At 43.5% G+C, this 19,402-nt stretch overlaps 1 protein-coding gene across 1 annotated transcript; it reads right to left on the reverse strand.

The window, feature by feature from the left end:
* Positions 1-680: 680 nt before the first annotated feature.
* Positions 681-19,343, reverse strand: DNALI1 (dynein axonemal light intermediate chain 1). The gene is made up of 6 exons (XM_069972668.1): positions 19,049-19,343; positions 17,420-17,553; positions 15,005-15,174; positions 13,026-13,204; positions 4,489-4,653; positions 681-947 (listed from the first exon to the last, which is right to left on the reverse strand). The coding sequence occupies exons 1-6, from the start codon at positions 19,127-19,129 to the stop codon at positions 912-914; spliced, it is 765 nt and encodes a 254-aa protein (XP_069828769.1). The 5' UTR covers positions 19,130-19,343; the 3' UTR covers positions 681-911.
* Between the last annotated feature and the right edge of the window lie 59 nt (positions 19,344-19,402).

A 19,402-nucleotide genomic window follows, 5' to 3' on the forward strand; every position in this document is an offset into this window, starting at 1 on the left:
TTGGGAGGGGATTTGCTTCTCAGTTCCATTGAAATGAATGAAGCTTAATTGCAAACCGCATCTGAACTGGAGACAAGAGTCGTGTTGTCTCTGAAAGAAAGTGGCCATGTTATTGTAGCACTGGATAACCCCTTTAACTGGAGTTGCCCTTTAAAATATGTCACTACTTTTGTAAAAAATTGCTTCTACGTCTTTTTAATTATTATTTTAGCAATACAAACAACACGAGTCCCTCTTGCGCGGTTACGACGTCTATCGCCATCTGTCTTCCTGTCACTTTTTGATCGCCGTGAAAATGATTAGATTATTGTTTTACATATTGGATCTAATTTATCTAAACCACTTGACAGAAGGGTTGCTGCGATGGACGACAGTTCTCCAGTAAAACGTTAGCAACGTTTTTATTTATTTTTTTTTTATACAATGTCATTAACTCCTGGGTCCAGATTTAAAGGGGCTTCCCTGCATTGACTGTTTATGAAGTATGGTTGGTGGGATCAGGTGGTCTCAGTCAGACCACCGCCCATGTGCCAATTTTCCCTCCGACTGCCAGCGTAGAGCAGATGGTCAGTCTCCATTACACATCATATGCCAGAAACGCGTTTTAAACTCTGTCCAGCAGTACAATGTCATGTGCGATTCCCTATAAAGAACCCACAGAATACAATAAGACTTGGAAAGAGGTTAGAACAATTTTACCATGAAAAGAACTTGGATAATAAATAAATTGAGGTGTTTCATTATAGAATGAGCGGTGTCTCAACATTCTTCATGTCAGGGGGAGTTTTAATATAGAAGCCAAATATAATTAGAAATGTGTCCCGGAGGTAAAAATATTAGTTTCTTGGCATCGGCGCTGGCACAGACTCCAGACTGCAGACATCCCGTCCGCAGATGTTACACGCTCGTAGTTACTTCTTGGGCGCAATGATTCCTTCTAGCTGTGCCTGTAATAGCAAAGAATATTCAGTCATTAGTGAAAAATCCTGGCTACGTGGACGTGCAAATGAGAAGGATTATTGGTCATCACGTAGAAGTGGCGATACCTCTGGATTAACAGACCGAGGGGGAAATTTATCAAGGGATTTGGGCCTATTTTTAGGTTAATAATTGGATTTTTCACCCATTTTTGGTCTAATTTCTATTTATGAACCAGTATTCGACAGGCGGATATTTTATTTTTTTTTTTTTTAATCTGCCTGTTTTGAGTATTCGCCTAAAAATTTGCATAAGGCTGGGTCCACACTACGTTTTTGCAATCGTTTTTTTTTTTTGCGTTTGTGTGCATCCGTTTTGATCCGTTTTTCCATTGACTTCCATTATAAAAAAAGGATCAAAACACATCAGTTTTTTTTTTTTTTTTTAACGTAAACAAAAGTAAGGTCAGCTACGTTTTTGTGTACGTTTCCACCCATTTTTTATCCGTTGTTTTTGCAAAAACAGATGGAAAAAAAATGGATTGCAGACACGTAGTGTGGACCCAGCCAAATTCCAGGATTTGCGCCCCAATTTATCATTTTCGACTTTGTAAAGAGTCGCACAAAGCTGTGCAGGCCTACGTCTGGTAAGTACTAGGGTTATCACAATACCAGAATTTTGAGTTTAATATCAATACCAGCTTTCTTATTTCGATACTCGATACTTATGCAATACTAAATAAAGTTTGAAAAAAAATATGTAAAAATACAGAATTTTTTTTTTTTTTTAAAAAGGGAAAAGGAATTAGAACCTTTATTATGATTTTTTTTTTTTAATTTAAACTATTTTTTTTTAACACTTTTTAATTCCCCTCTACCCCGCAGCATACCTCCCTGTGCACAACAACTCCCAGTATACCTTCTTTTGCACTACAACTCCTAGCATACTTTCTTGTGGCAATTTGTAGTGCACAAGCTGGGAGTTGTAGTGCATAAGAAGGTATGCTGGGAGTTGTAGTACACTAGGAGGTATGCTGGGAGTTGTAGTACACAAAGAGGTATGCTAGGAGTTGAAGTACAAAAGGAGGTATGCTGGGATGTTGTGTCGGGAGGCTGCTGTTGCACAACTGCAACTCCCAGCATACCTTATTGTGCACTACAACCTTCAGCATACCTCCTTGTGCACTGCAACTCCCCACAAGAAGGTATGTTGGGAGTTGTAGTGCACAAGGAGGTATACTGTGAGTTGCAGTTGTGCAGCAGCAACCTCCTGACACAACTTTCAGCAGCACACCATTGTGCACAAAGAGGTATGCTGGGGGTTGTAGTGCACAAGGAGGTATGCTGCTGGGAGTTGTAGTGCATTTGCAGCCTTCACACAACAACTCCCAGCATATCTGCTTGTGCATTGCAATTCCCCACAAGAAGGTATGCTGGGAGTTGTAGTGGACACAGAGGTATGCTGGGAAGTGTCAGGAGGCTGCTAATGCACTACAACTCCCAGCAGCATACCTCCTTGTGCACTACAACCCCCAGCATACCTTTGTGCCCAAGGAGGTATGCTAGGAGTTGTAGTGCACAAGGTGGTGTGCTGCTGGGAGTTGTAGTGCATTAGCAGCCTCCTGACACAACAACTCCCAGCATACCTCCTTGTGCACAACAACTCCCCACAAGAAGGAATGCTGGGAGTTGCTGTGTCACTGTACCGGAGGGCCCAGAGGGAAAGGGGGGGGGCAGGATTGTGGACACTGGAAGGTGCGAGAGACCGCATTGCACCGGCAGGTCCTGGTGGTGGTGCGGCACGGGGGACCCGGCTGCAGCAGTGGGTCCTGAGTGTGTGTGTGGGGGGAATGATTAAATGACTGCCACCCGCGAGGTTGCGGGCAGCAGTCATAAGCAGTGGGGGCTGCTCCATATGCACCAGACTCCTGCTGCATATGGAGCGGCTCAGGAGGGGTTAAATGCTGCTGTCAGGTGTGACAGCGGCATCTACCCTGTAAAATAGCCGGCACAAGCAATCGCTATGTGCCGGCTTTTTAAATTTGGCGCCGCCAGGAGCGGAGTGGGAGCGGGCCGAGGAAGTGACAGGTGGGGGCAGGGGGCGGCACACAGAGAACATGGCCGGCGCTCGAGATAGCCGCTGGCCGTGTTCTCTGCACCATACTTTATACCAAACTGCGTTATTATGCAGTTTAACATAAAGTATCGATACCAGGAAACCCTGGTACCAAACCATTTTTCTGCCCGAAATATCGATAGTAGTATCGATATTTTGGTGCATCACTAGTCAGTACCAGGTGAATTTGTTTGTGCAATTTTTTTGCAAACATTCTGAGAATATTCAGTTCACAATTTTTTGGGAAATTTGTCGAATTAGTCCTATTTGGCTGGGTGAAAAAACAGGCGAATACCCTATAGCAAAATCGCACGTTCTTAGACTCAATAGTAAATATCACCCCCTATTGTTAGCGGTTTGGTTTTAGAGATGAGCACAAATTGAGCATGCTCGAGTCCGGTTATTCGGCATTTAAATACTGGTGGCTGAAGAACTGTGCTACAGTGCCCTATGGCTGTATCCATGTTTTCAAGGACTCCCTAGGACTGCATCCAACTTCAGCCACCCGTATTTGAATGCCGAACGACCGGATTCGATTATGCTCGATTTGGGCTCATCTCTACTTGGGTTTTCTTAGGCCTTATTTATACAGTCCAGATTCGGTAAGTATTTAGCATCAGCAATCTGAAGCCAACATTATGTGTAAATAAAAAAAAAAGAGAAGGACAAATCTTTTCATTATAGGTTTTGTTAGCTGACATTTATTCCAGCTCCTCGCTGGTAAAGATTGCTATTTGTGGCGCAGTCTGTAATAAATTTATTAGGAGTTAAAGTGTCACTGCCGTTTAAATTATTATTATTTTTTTTTTGCAGAAATCAATAGACCAGGCGATTTTAAGAAACTTTGTAATTGGGTTTATTAGCCGAAAAATGCATTTTTATCATCAAAATGCAGTCTGAAGCTCTCCCCCGTCTTTATGGTTCTCTTATGAAGAGGGGAGGGGTGGAGGGAGATGAAAGAATTAGAGTTAATTTACAGCTATATCACCAGGCTATCTCCTCTGAAGTCAGCACTGACCTCTCTGACCTCTGAATACAGGATTTTACACAGCTCCCACTGTGTAATCCTTTGTTCTCTACTGGCAACTAATCTCCCTCCTCTCCCTCCCCTCTCCATAGGTTACACAGGGCCCGACTGATGTAAAAGAGTCGAGATTTCCTGATAATGAGCAGAGAATGAGAGAGAGAGGAGGGGGGGACCTGGGGAAAGTCTTTGTGAATGCAGATAATGGCATATTTGCCTAATAAACCCAGTTACAAAGTTTCTTAAATTCGCCTGGACTATTGATTTCTGCAAAAAATAATAATAATAATAAAATAAAAAAAAAACCGACAGTGACACTTTAAAGTAAGAAACTGACAGTAAATCATACGGTAAGCACACGTCTGAAGAGAACATGAAAGAATATTATATGTGGTGCCAGAAAAAAAAATATAAAACTGGCCGTTGCTCACCTTCAGCTGCTGATTGGTCCGTTTCAGGAACTGTATTTCTTCTGCATGCTTCTTCTCTTCTACTTGCCGCCTTTCTGCCTCTCGTTTTTCAATGGCCTCACACTTGGCTTTCTGTTCATTAACCTGCCTCTCAAGATCTTTCTTTTCTTGCTCCAGATCTGAAATCTTTATAGAGAATAAAATACAAGCAGAATAAATTGTAACTTTCTTATAAAATGGAAGTAAAGCAAAAGCAATATATTAAAGGGGTACTCCGGCGAAAAATATTTTTCTTTTAAATCAACTGGTGTCAGAAAGTTACACAGATTTGTAGTTTTACTTCTGTTTAAAAATCTCATGCTTTCCAGTACTTGTCAGCTGCTGTATGTCCTGCATAGAGATGAGCGAACCTGGAGCATGCTCGAGTCGATCCGAACCCGAACTTTCGGCATTTGATTAGCGGTGGCTGCTGAAGTTGGATAAAGCCCTAAGGCTATGTGGAAATCATGGATATAGTCATTGGCTGTATCCATGTTTTCCAGACAACCTTAGAGCTTTATCCAAGTTCAGCAGCCACCGCTAATCAAATACCAAACGTTTGAACGGGTTTGAGTCGATCCGAACCTGGTTCACTCATCTCTAGTCCTGCAGGAAGTGGTGCATTCTCTCCAGTCTGACACAGTGCTCTCTGCTGCCCCCTCTGTCCATATCCGGAACTGTCCAGAGCAGCAACAAATCCCCATAGAAAACCTCTCCTGCTCTGGATAGTTCCCGACATGGACAGAAGTGGCAGCAGAGAGCACTGTGTCAGACTGAAAAGAATACACCACTTCCTGCAGGGCATATGGCAGCTGATAAGTACTGAATGAGTGGAGATTTTTAAATAGAAGTAAATTACAAATTCTGCCACTAATTCGTTTGCAAAAAAAACCAAACATTTAATCCCCTTTAAAATCCCCTTTAAACAAACTTCACTAATACAGCTAAATATAATTTCAGGCGTTGAGCTGTTTTTGTGCAGTTGAATTTTTTTTTTTGCTCATCTATACTTACCTGTTTGCACTTCTCTGGTGTCCTCCTTCCTCAGTCCCCACAGCTGCCAAAATCCTGCGCCAAAAGCTGCAACCAGTGACTGGCTGAGTGGGCTGTCACTTTTAAGACAAGTGACAGCCCGCTTAGCCAATAACTGGCCGCAGCCCTGTTCTATCTCACCCAGTTAGTGATTGGCTGTACGGGATTCTGGCAGCTGCGGGGACCGGAAAAGAAGGACACCAAGCGAGTGTGGACAGATGGGAAAATATATATATATTTTTTTTTTTTTAGATGTCCGGCCGCAATCTTTCCAAACTTATTCTGAACTTTGCAAATAGTTTGGTTGAATACCGAACCAAACTTTTTACAAAATTGGAATGAATCTGGGTTGGGGAGGGTCGATTCCCTCATCTCTATGTGAGTGTACACATAAAGCAGGAAAATGAGAAACCTCTGGCTGACGGACGCTGTGAATACATTGTATACCCCTTGTACATTGTCGCTGGCTATGTTAGTGTTGACTCAAAAAATAATCCACACATGCCGGGATTCCAGCGCCATTCTGTATAACTACTCCTTGGCTGGGTCCTTATCGGAGGGATATCTGGCTAGCCCTGTGTTTCGAGACTCTTTGAAGAGGCTACACGGGCCCTTTTTTGCATATTCATGTTTCCCAGGGTGCAATGCACTTCGGATTTCACTGCATTGAGCACTTTCACTAGCAGCCGGCAGTGTTGTCGTTTGGCTGGTCTCCCTGAGATCAGTGATCTGTTTCTCTTATGGCTCTACTAGGCATTGCTCCCACCTAGCCAGAATCCTGCTCCACGCTGATGAGGGGCAACACCCCCAAACAGCTGTCTGTGGATGGATACCTGGCCTTGGTTTTTCCCTTATCATTACATTGACTTATAGGGCCACTTAATATGGTGGTTTCCCTACAGGAGCCCCCCCTTGGGGGGATGGATATTTGGCTAGTCCTGTGTTTTGAAACTCTTCAATGGCTCCACAGGCTCTTCTTTTGCATATTATGTGAAGTAGAACGGCAAAGAACAGGTGGCACTGGCCACTAGTGTGACTGATAGGATGCCGGAGCGCTTCTATCTCCATTGGCTTAGACCCTATTTCTGGATATTGCACTTTAATAGTATTATAAGGCTAAAAGAGACATTAACATTCATGGAGACGGTGGCTGTGCTTGTTCCTCTCCATCCTCTCCAGCAGGCAGCTAATGTCATTTCTGTCATTTAAATCATATTAGGCGGCAGAGAAGAAGGAGGCGCGCCCACCGCCCTCTATCCGGGATGCAATTTGTTTATAACTGCTGGGCAATTTTCTTAAAAAAAAAAAAAAAGAAGCTGTTCCAGTACTGTTTCATATTTATAAAACTTTCATAATGTGATTAAAATCCAAGTTTGTCAACCATGAAATTAGAGATTCAAGTATAAAATCGGTTTAAAAAAAAAAAGTGAAATGGTCTTTAGTGCGACGACGGGTCCAGGCCGAGGCTGTGAAGTCACTGCTGAGATATGAGACCGCTTTAAAGCATAGAAAATGCAATTGCTTTGTGTATTAGCTATGGTTGAAGAAGTTAATATTCCAGATCCTGGCGTTCCTTGCGGAGATTTACAGCACTTAACCAGAAGGATTAGACGTAGCGGCTGTCCAACGCTCAAGGGGCCGATAGTTTGTTACACAGTGATCATTCACTCTGCTCGCCATAGCCAAGTACCGGATTATCTAGAGACCAAGTTTAGCTTCATAAGTTACATAAAACCTAAAGGGGTACTCTGGGCAGTAGGGAGGGGGTGGATGAAAGCAACCAGGTCCACTTACCTCCCCGGTTCTGGCGCTGGGTCCTCTGCAACTGAATGGCTGAGCGGGCTAGTAATGTCATAGGCCAGGAAGAGGCCAGACACCGAAACCGGAGCGCTAAGTGGACGTTGTTGCTTTCATCCACCCCCATAGTGAAAAAATCCCTCCCGCCAGGGTATCTCTTTAAAATAAAAAAATTAGAACATCACTGCTCCCTCATGCCTCTCCTCTGTAAAGGTGGAGAAGACTGATCTCTCTTAGGGCCGTATCACGCGGGATGATTACCGTCCGAAAAATCGTTAGATCGTTCGGATTCAAACGATAATCGTTTCGTGTCACAGCAGACAATGTGAAATCGTTGGTCGTTTGATAGAATTCTGACCTATTTTTATTGTTTCATCGTTCGCACATCGTTCAGTGTAATAAGTCATAGCTGAAACGTACGCAACAGCGATGACAAAATGACCGCAACAACGATCATAAGTAGCGATCATCGTTATGTGTAATTGGGTAAACGATTTCGGGTCGTTTGCCATATCGGTTGTTTGAGATCATTTATCGTTAGTCGTCAAAAAATGGCTTGGTGTAATAGTACCCCTACGCACTTTCTGGAGCGGCCCAAAATTGGTCCCTTCAGGACAGATGTCTGTTGCCTAGCATCTCCCCTCACAGATCATCCGGTTCCTTTTTCTTTCTCCTTCACATTTTGAATCTTCTAATGAAGTCGCACCGTCGGTCCATAGTCTACCACCTGGTCAACACTGCCATAGCTTGTATACCGGCCTGTGGGGGCGTCCTGACCCTCCACCTCTGTCTATGTGCTTATGTAAGTTAGAGGACAAAGGCGTATGGAAGACCTCCCGCCATGACCTCAGATTTATGACCGGAACGCCCGCTCCTTCAAAACCAAATTTTACTGGGATTAGTTTACTGAAACGGACAGATTTATTGCTCTCTTGGCTCAATGAAGCCACCTCCCAGGCCCTTACCTCCTTCCATCCTACCGGCCCCACCTTTTTTTTTCTTCTTCCCCCTTCTCTCTCCTTTCCTCTTTCTCACCCCTTTTCTATGGAGCCTTTTCTGGAATCTTGGCTCTTTACTTGCAATTTTTGCTGTTTGTGCCATAATGTGATTCCAGGTCGTGGGTCACTATCCAATTTGACCATAATGTGATTCCAGGTCGTGGGTCACTATCCAATTTGACCATAATGTGATTCCAGGTCGTGGGTCACTATCCAATTTGACCATAATGTGATTCCAGGTCGTGGGTCACTATCCAATTTGACCATAATGTGATTCCAGGTCGTGGGTCACTATCCAATTTGACCATAATGTGATTCCAGGCCCCAAATCCAATGTGTTTTCTTTAAAATCATCCACCGTATAAATCCACACTGATTTCTTTCCTGGACGCTTTGCAGATCCAGATGCAGACTGGCCCCATTACCATCAATAAGACTAAGGGCCCTATTCCACCGGACGATTATCGTTCAGATTATCGTTAAATCGTTCGAATCTGAACGATAATCGTTCGGTTGAAATGCAGTTAACGATTAACGACCGAACGAGAAATCGTTGATCGCTTTATAAGACCTGGACCTATTTTTATCGTTGCTCGTTCGCAAATCGTTCGCATTGAATAAGACATCGTTCGGTCGTTCGCAATAGATACGAACGCAATAGCGAATAAATAGCGAAGAGAAACGATCGCAATTACGATCATAAGTAACGATTATCGTTCCATGGAAATTACTGAAAGTTTTCAGGTCTTTCGCAATAGCGGTCGTTTCAGATCGTTAATCGTTAACGATTATGCAAATGATAATCGTCCGGTGGAATAGGGCCCTAAGGGCCCTATTCCACCGGACGATTATCGTTCAGATTATCGTTAAATCGTTCGAATCTAAACGATAACCGTTCGGTTGAAATGCAGTTAACGATTAACGACCCAACGAGAAATCGTTGATCGCTTTATAAGACCTGGACCTATTTTCGTTCTCGTTCACAAAACGTTCGCAAATCGTTCGCATTGAATAAGACATTGTTCGATCGTTCGCAATAGATACGAACGCAATAGCGAATAAATAGCGAAAAAAAAAACGATCGCAATTACGATCATAAGTAACGATTATCGTTCCATGGAAATGAGTGAACGTTTTCAGGTCTTTCGTTGAGATCGTTAATCGGTAACGATTATGCAAACGATAATCGTCCGGTGAAATAGGGCCCTAATCCTCCGGCTTTTTGGCCACAACCCACAGAAAATTATCAACATCAATTATTTTTCTGTACATACAAAAAACATCCAGTGGATCTGAAATGGGTTGAGGAGACCTCGTCCATTAGCAAAGGAGCAGCGTCACATCCTACATGTGATCTATGGGCGATCGTATTTTACAAATCTTATCCACAAGATGCAGACTTTTTCCTGCAGAAGTATAAGTCGGCTGTAGATAAGTCTCCGGGGGGTTTGGTAGACATACACCATGCTTGCTGATTTATAAAGACGCTTGAGACCAATCGTTCTGCATTTGATTACCGGTGGCAGCAGAAGTTGGATGCCGCCCTAGGGAGTCCTGGAAAACATGGATACAGCCTATGGCCATAAACTGTATATTTTCTCGGACTCCCTTAGGCTGCATCCAACTTCTTCAGCCACCAGTAATCAAATGCTGAACAAATAGATTGGAGCGTGCTGGAGTTGCAATCATCTCTTCTGGTTTCTGGTGAACTTTGGTTGGTCAAATTTTAAGGTTTTTTATGGTGTTGTTTAACTTTAATAAAGATTCTATGGGCTTTATACTCCATGTTACATACCTTTGCTTTCACATGCAGAATTTTTATTAAAACACATTTTTTTGTGATGTTTCATCTTTGTGGTTTTTCCCCTTGAATTTTCTGCTACCCATTTTGAAATGTGCCAGATTTAAAACAGTGTATCAGTCTGGTTTATCTGAAGACTGTCTAGTCTAAGTTTCGATGAACCATTAGTTAACTTTGAACCAGAATGTTTTTGCAAAAATGTTTGCAATAGGCAGGTGAGGGAAAGTGTAAGGTATTCCCATACTTTATTCTAGTGCAGCAGTGGGTGGTCTCCCCCTCCGGACTCCTAAACCAACATCATGATCCGTATTCCTTGTACAGTGACAGCTAAGATATGGGCATTAATATACCTAGTGATCGAGATCCGCACTGATCTGTTGAGAGGTTCTGTATGTTGTAGAGCGGAGCCTGTGCTGTCCTGCACGCAACTGCTTGGAAGTTCTGGTCTCTACTTAATCCCACGGGCGGCCAGAACTCTGCCCCCATCTAGTGGACATTACCAGTACTGTAATATATAGTATGTGATTTGCTATTCATGGCTATGCTGTATATACCAGAAATTATATATGGAAGTCTTTCCACTAGATTTAGGAGTAAGTCTGAGCAGATTTATGACAAATTGGGCACAAAAGCCTTAGTGGTGCTGGGTGATGGGGCCAGTCTGGCTTTTTTGACTTCATGTATAATATACTCCAAGGGCTTGAAGTCTTGGCGCTATGCATGGCGGGTGAGCTCTTCCATATTAAATAATTTGAAAGACATCTGCAAGAGTCACTTTTGTGTGTGGGAACATGGTTATGATGAAATAGAATACAGGGTATTCCCCAGACGTGTAATAATGTTCTAGACCAGGGGTACTCAACAACTTTTAGTGAAGGTCCAATTACCGGGGTCTATTGTCAGGTGACGGTCCAAACTGAACATCAGTAGGAAACGCATTTTGTTACTTTTCACAAACGTTGTTGAACTATTTACATCCAGAATTGATGCTTATTAGTGGGAAAACTGGCATTTTCTCTCTCTCACCGGCCCTTTGAAATTAGGTACAAAGTGGGTGACTGCCGCCAGTAGTATATAGCCCCCCTGTGCGCCCCCCAGTAGTATATAGCCCCCCTGTGCGCCCTCCAGTAGTATATAGCCCCCCTGTGCGCCCTCCGGTAGTATATAGCCCCCCTGTGCGCCCCCCAGTAGTATATAGCCCTGTGTGCCTCCAGTAGTATATAGACCCTCTGTGTGCTCCCCCAGTAGTATATAGCCCCCCTGTGCGCCCCCCAGTAGTATATAGCCCCCCTGTGTGCCTCCAGTAGTATATAGACCCTCTGTGTACTCCCCCAGTAGTATATAGCCCCCTGTGCGCCCCCAGTAGTATATAGCCCCCCTGTGTGCTCCCCCAGTAGTATATAGCCCCCCTGTGCGCCCCCAGTAGTATATAGCCCCCCTGTGTGCCTCCAGTAGTATATAGACCCTCTGTGTGCTCCCCCAGTAGTATATAGCTGCCCTGTGAACCCCCAGTAGTATATAGCTCCCCTGTGTGCCTTCAGTAGTTCATAGACCCTATGTGTGCTCCCTTAGTAGTATATAGCCCCCCTGTTGCTATCCCAGTAGTATATAGCCCCCTGTGCACTCCCCCAGTAGTATATAGCCCCCTGTGCACTCCCCCAGTAGTATATAGCCCCCCTGTGCACTCCCCCCAGTAGTATATTGCCCCCATGCGCTCTACCCAGTAGTATATAGCCCCCCTGTGCGCTCTACCCCAGTAGTATATAGCCCCCCTGTGCAATCCCCCCAGTAGTATATAGCCCCCTGTGAGCTCCCCCCATTAGTATATAGCCCCCTGTGCGCTCCTCCAGTAGTATATAGCTCCCCCCAGTAGTATATATCCCTCCCTGTGTGCTCTCCCCCAGTAGTATATAGCCCCCCTGTGAGCTCCCCCATTAGTATATAGCCCACTGTGAGCTCCCCCATTAGTATATAGCCCCCCTGCGCACTCCCCCAGTAGTTTATATCCCCCCCTGTCTGTTCCCCCTCCCATATAGCCCCCCTGTGCGCTCCCCCTCCCATATAGTATAACACAGAAAAACAAACACTTATACTCACCTGGGTCCGACCATTTCCTCTTGTCTTCACTCTTGTGGCCTCACTGCAGCAGTCACTAGAGGCCGTTCTCCCCTTGTCCTGGCGTCGGAGCTCCAGTGACGTCATTTGAGCACCGAAACCAGAGGCAGAGAGCGACCTCTTGTGACCACTGCGGCCACAAGAATGACTGACAAGGAGGGAGCCAATGGCTCCCTCTCTGTCAGTGCTGCTGCACGGTAACTATGAGCGCTCGAGCGTAGAGGTCCAGACAGCTGGCCTCCGCAGTCTGGTCCACCAGTTGAGTACCCCTGCTCTAGAAGATCATTGTATGTCATAGCAGTTCTCCTATAGTAGAACTGGACGGTCCAATTCAACCCATTAAACCTGCCGCACACCTTTATTCCGTCTCCACAAACATTACAGCATTAGGACATGATGGTATCCCTCTGGATTATACATTTTCACTTCTGGAAGGTGAAGAGGTCATGAGCTTCATAGTGACGGGTGCTGAGGACCAGAAAAACCTGATCAGTGATGTTCCCAACTGCAGTTATGTTGCTCCTAGAAATAATTCTACCCATACACACGCTGGACTCATGTGTGCCGCAGCCTGCCAAATCTCAAGGGAAATAATCAGGGATGGTGGGTTTCAATATTCTTTGTTCTGACGGAGAAAGGCCACACACTGGGTGAGTGTGAATAGTAAGAATGAAGTAGGAGGAAACAGATGTAGACCGGCAGCTATATGACGTCTTGTGGAATCACACATGAAGGTCTTGATGCAATTTGAAAACCAATAGTCAGAAGCCACCTACCTTTTTCTCCATATCGGATTTTCCTTGCTCTGCTTGTAAGGCCTTCCTCATGCCAAAGGCCACACTGCTCTCATATAGCGTCTGGTAGGCCGAGATGGTCATGTGTATCTCATCCCGCACTCTCAGGAGTAGGACACCTCGCTCGGCACAGTTGATGGTCACTTGTCTGATAATCTCATCTACATGCACAAAATAAAAAGATATATATTTATTGTAACATATTGTAGAACAAAGTATCTTATAACAAGAAACAGAATTATTATAACTATGCAAATAAAAAAAAAAAAATCCTGTACTCACCTGCTGCCACTCTCTGCTGCCGTTCCAACAGGGCCTGGTCCATGCTGCTCACCAATTACAGCTGTGGTCAGTGACTGCTGGAGGAGCCACTTACTTGTGTAACCAGGAAGTGGTGAGCAGCAGGCACTGGCAGGGGAGTGTGGCAGGTGAGTACACTTTTTTTTTTTTTAATTCAAACGGCCTAGCTATATTTAGAAGTCAACTATACTGTACATTGCAGTAAAACGCTCTTAGTAGAAGTTTCATACATAGCTTCTTATGCCACTAACGATAAACTATCGCAAATGAGATTGTTTATTGTTAACCTGAAATCGTTCTCCATATTACACAGAACGATAATCGTTGCTACGATCGTTTACTCCAGCTGATCCCAGCAAAACAATGAACAATGTGCAATTACAGCGAACGATTAGTGAAGAAATACAGAACTTGAGCGAACGAATGTGGAATTACAGCGAACGATAAACAATGATTTTAGGTTAAGATTCAAATCAACGATCAACGACATACGAAAGATTTTTCGATCGTTGCCTGCAATTACACAGAACAATAATTGTTAAAATTCGAACGATATAACGATTTTTCGCATGAAAATCGTCCTGTGTAATAGGGCACTTAGAGGGGTTGTCCAACCATTCTATCCTCTTAGAGGAATGCCCAGGGAGGGGGTGAGTAAAAAAATACCATACACTTATGTCCCTGTCTGCCGCCCGTACTCCGCTGCTCTGGTCCCTGGTGTGATACATGAAGTGGCAGTCTCTGCTCAGGCTGTAGCCGTTTCCCACCTCTGCCACTGATTGCTCAGGCCTGGTACGTCACATCTGCCAGGCTGTCATGGTAGCCTTGGCTTGCACTAGGGCCCTATTACACGGGACGATTATCGTGCAAAAAATAGTTGAATCGTTCATGATGTCATTAATTGTTGATTTAGATCTGAACCTAAAATTATTGTTAATCGTTTGCTAATCGTGCGCTGTAATTCCACATTCGTTTGCTCAAGTTCCGCATTTGTTCCCTAATCATTCAGTGTAATTGCACATTGTCCATTGTTTTACTGGGATCAGATGGAGTAAACGATCACAGTAACCACTATCACTCTGTGTAATATGGTGAACAATTTCAGGTTAACGATAAGCAATCTCGTTTGTGATCGTTTATCGTTGGTCATTATTCGTTAAAAATTGCTCCGTGTAATAGGACCCCAAAGCTCTGTGGCTGCTGAGCCCGCTCTACTGCTATATGTACATATGCTTGTGCAAACATCTTTACGGGTCAATACGTTGCTGTTTCTTGTGATTGGTCGGAGTCTCCGTGCTTAGACCCCCTGACTTTCTCTCTCAGCCTTGTCTCCATGACCAAGCAAGAGTTTTATGGAAAGTTTATGGCCCGTCTCCTGTTGCACAGATCAGGGCGAGGCAGCGCTTTTTCCTCCCTTGTTCTGGCAATTGGTTGAGGGTCTGGGCACAAAGACCCCCTACTAATACCAACATGTCTCTTCGATATTTCTAAAATATCTAAACGTATAAACCCACATGAGCTCCTTCTAGTGAAGGTGTAGGGGAAGCCAATGCTTGATCTTGTAACCCCAGGACTGGGAACTCTGATGTATGGAAGAGTAAGGGCAGATGCTAGAAGAAGAGGCAATGCTATATGGCAGTGTGATGTGATGACAGACGTACCAAAGCATTGTGAATAGAGCTCTCTGCGCACAGGACAGATGCCAGTTTCCCGGGCTTGTCTTTGCTGTAATTTCATATCCAGTTCTTCCTGTAAGTGAACGACATCCATCCGTGTACTGGGGGTGCTCGACACCTGCTGGATCCACAGCTGATTGTTCTCCATCCATTCTCTAGGAGAAGCAGATAAAAGATATAGTAATAATAATAATTATAATAGGGAGACATGGCAATCATTCTTTAGGCGGAGTAATGATAATATATAATATTTATATATATCTTATATATCATAGGGAAAGCAATACCAAAACCCCTGTCCCTTACAACCACTCTCTAACACAGCTCCACAACTCCCCCCAAGCTTTCTAGATACTGATTTGGGTTCTTCTCTTGTATCCGCACCATAGAGTTACGACCCTGATGCTGAAGATATCCAACAAGGCTGCTGACACGTACCATAGACCATGGGAGAAATAAAGCAACAAGAAAACTGCAGCCGACTGGAATCAGATAGATAGATAGATAGATAGATAGGAGATAGATAGATAGATAGATAGATAGATAGATAGATAGATAGATAGATAGATAGATAGATAGGAGATAGATAGATAGATAGATAGATAGATAGGAGATAGATAGATAGATAGATAGATAGATAGATAGATAGATAGATAGATAGGAGACAGATAGATAGGAGATAGATAGATAGATAGATAGATAGATAGATAGATAGATAGGAGATAGATAGATAGATAGGAGATAGATAGATAGATAGATAGATAGATAGATAGATAGATAGGAGATAGATAGATAGATAGATAGATAGATAGATAGATAGATAGATAGATAATAGATAGATAGATAGATAGATAGATAGATAGATAATAGATAGATAGATAGATAGATAGATAGGAGATAGATAGATAGATAGATAGATAGAAGATAGATAGATAGATAGATAGATAGATAGATAGATAGATAGATAGATAGATAGGAGATAGATAGATAGATAGATAGATAGATAGATAATAGATAGATAGATAGATAGATAGATAGATAGATAGGAGATAGATAGATAGATAGATAGATAGATAGATAGATAGATAGGAGATAGATAGATAGATAGATAGATAGATAGATAGATAGATAGATAGATGATAGTCCTGCAGCACTCCTCCTGTATAGGAAGGTGGGTGCCAAGCGGTCAGCACAAGGGCCCAACAGTGCGTGGTATATAAACGGGTAGAAAACCGCAGCACTCGAAGTACAGTCAAGAAAACGTGATGTTTATTCCACCCAAAACTTGCAACGTTTTGCTCCCTCACTGGGAGCTTTTTCAAGCAGTGCCTTGAAAAAGCTCCCAGTGAGGGAGCGAAACGTCGCAAGTTTTGGGTGGAATAAACATCACGTTTTCTTGACTGTACTTCGAGTGCTGCCATTTTCTACCCGTTTAGATAGATAGATAGATAGATAGATAGATAGGAGATAGATAGATAGATAGATAGATAGATAGATAGATAGATAGATAGATAGGAGATAGATAGATAGATAGATAGATAGATAGATAGATAGATAGATAGGAGATAGATAGATAGATAGATAGGAGGTAGATAGATAGATAGGAGATAGATAGATAGATAGATAGATAGATAGATAGATAGATAGGAGATAGATAGATAGATAGATAGATAGGAGATAGATAGATAGATAGATAGATAGGAGATAGATAGATAGATAGATAGATAGATAGATAGATAGATAGATAGGAGATAGATAGATAGATAGATAGATAGATAGGAGGTAGATAGATAGATAGGAGATAGATAGATAGATAGATAGATAGATAGATAGATAGATAGATAGATAGATAGGAGATAGATAGATAGATAGATAGATAGGAGATAGATAGATAGATAGGAGATAGATAGATAGATAGATAGGAGATAGATAGATAGATAGATAGATAGATAGATAGATAGATAAATAGATAGATAGGAGATAGATCCCTAGTTATCGCACACTGGTGACCTATCTCAGAGGGGTCTGGACTAGAGATGAATTTTCTTCATCAAAAAGTGTCCGGATTTGGCCACAAGGCTGAACCCAAATACTGGAGAAGTTGGAGGCCGCTCTAGTTGTGGAAAACATGGGTACAGCCAGGGGCCATAGGTCACATTTTCCCAGCAGCCCTAGGACGGCATCCAATTTCTCCAGACACCGGAATCCTGGGCCCTTAGGTTTATGAAGCCCCCTCATCCCTAGTCTGGACACCTCCCTGTCTGACTATACTGATGTAACATGAGGACACAGGATCGGGGGATAATATACGGCATCAACGTCATAAACAAGGAAATGTAACAAACCCATGAAGCATACCAGCGCATTTCCTTTACCACCTACCTGTCGGACATTTCTTACCTTGGTGGTAGAATTGCATTTAATATCTCTTCCGCTGGCTTAGAGGGATCTAGAGGAGGAGACTTTGGCTTTGGAGGGGGTGGTACGGGCGCTGATGTGATTGGTTGCTGAGGAATCGCTTTCAGAGCGCGCGACTACAAGGGAAAAAACACAATGTACACACTTACATACTTTACAAATCAACCGGTGTCAGAAAGTTATATAGATTTGTAATTTACTAAAATCTCCAGTCTCCCCATACTTATCAGCTGCTGTATGTCCTGCAGGAAGTGGTGTATTCTCTCCAGTCTGACACAGTGTTCTCTGCTGCCACCTCTGTCCATGTCAGGAACTGTCCAGATCAGTAGCAAATCCCCATAGAAAACCTCTCCTGCTCTGGACAGTTCCTGACATGGACAGAGGTGTCCATGTCACACTGGATAAAATACACCACTTCCTGCAGGACATACAGCAGCTGATAAGTACAGGAAGAGTGGAGATTTTATAAATCAATATAACTTTCTGACATCAGTCTATTTGAAAGGAAAAGATTTATTTGATGGAGTACCCTTTTAATTTAATGCTAATGAGGTGTTTCAGTGCACTGGGGGCGGGGCTATCACCCTCAGTGCACCGATTGGCCCCGGCTGGCCCGCTCTCCTAACTAATATTGTCAGATGCTTCCAACTTATTCATAGTTTCCCTTTAATACCGCTCCACACTGCACGGTAGATATGGGGGATTTTTTTATGAAGTTGATTCTGTCATTTATCTCATCTCTGTTCCTGTTCACATTCATCGGCTTACAATCACATCTGAGCCCAAACTGACCAGAGTGAATGTGACTTAAAGTGTCACGGTCGTATTTTTATTTTTTTTTTGTTTGTTTTTGCAGAAATCAATAGTCCTGGCGATTTTAAGAAACTTTGTAATTGGGTTTATTAGGCAAATCTGCCATTATCTGCATTCACAAAGACTTTCCCCAGCCCCCCCCCCCCCCCCCCCCCCCCTCCTCTCTCTCATCCACTGCTCATTATCAGGAAATCTTGACTCTTTTACATCAGTCTGGCCCTGTGTAACCTATGGAGGGGGGGGGGGGGGGTGAGGGAGATTAGTCAGCAGCAGAGAACAAAGGATTACACAGCGGGACCTGTGTGAAAGCCAGTACTCAGAGGTCAGTGCTGACCTCAGAGGAGATAGCCCCCTGAGGTAGCTGTAAATTAACTCTTTGTTGTCCTGTTTTGGTGCCTCCTCTTCCTCCACCCCTCTCCTCTCCATAGAGAACAATGAAGACAGGGGGAGAGCTTTTTTCATGATAAAAATGCTTTTTTCGGCTAATAAACCCAATTACAAAGTTACTTAAAATCGCCTGTACTATTGATTTCTGCAAAAAAAAAAAAAAAAAAAAATATATATATATTAAACGACAGTGACACTTTAAAGGGATTCTGTCAGCTGTAAATCATGTTCCAAACTGCTGATGGGAGTTGTAGTTTAGTAACAGCTGCAGGGCCTGAGCCTGACCCCCTTGTACACTGATCTCTGTGGAACTACAACTCCCAGCAGCCAGTCATAGAGCCACACGATGAAGACCAGTGATATACACCAGCACCCCCATCATCCATCTCTGGTGGAGTCGGGTCGGGTTACCTTAGGTGATCTCCTCTCCGTGTTCTTGCTGATGAGCACCGGGTTGTCATACTTCAGGAGAGAATCTGCAGGGGGGATCATGGTGACCAGAGCTGCTGCACTGCACGCACGGTGATCACTCCGTCTCTATGTACTGTAACCTAGGCAACAGGACGCGGGCCGTGAGGAGCCCGCGCATGCGCAATGTATGTCCCCTCCCCTTCTGTGCCAGTAAATCAATATTATAGCCAACATAGAACCATTTACTATAAGTACGTATGAAAACACTGCAGTCGCTTGTTGAAAAAAAAAAATACTCGTTAACAACGAATTACCGACAGAGAGGGTGTGACGTCTATAGCGTGGTTGGCAATG

The sequence above is a fragment of the Dendropsophus ebraccatus genome, chromosome 5 (assembly GCF_027789765.1).
Source record: "Dendropsophus ebraccatus isolate aDenEbr1 chromosome 5, aDenEbr1.pat, whole genome shotgun sequence".
Classification (NCBI taxonomy): domain Eukaryota; kingdom Metazoa; phylum Chordata; class Amphibia; order Anura; family Hylidae; genus Dendropsophus; species Dendropsophus ebraccatus.

Excerpts from the sequence above, each read along its gene's own strand:
- DNALI1 (XM_069972668.1), bottom strand. The coding sequence starts at position 19,129 with ATGATCCCCCCTGCAGATTCTCTCCTGAAGTATGACAACCCGGTGCTC. Across the intron at positions 15,175-17,419 it reads AATGCAATTCTACCACCAAG|AGAATGGATGGAGAACAATC; the intron begins GTAAGAAATGTC and ends TGCTTCTCCTAG. Across the intron at positions 948-4,488 it reads GGACCAATCAGCAGCTGAAG|GCACAGCTAGAAGGAATCAT; the intron begins GTGAGCAACGGC and ends TTGCTATTACAG.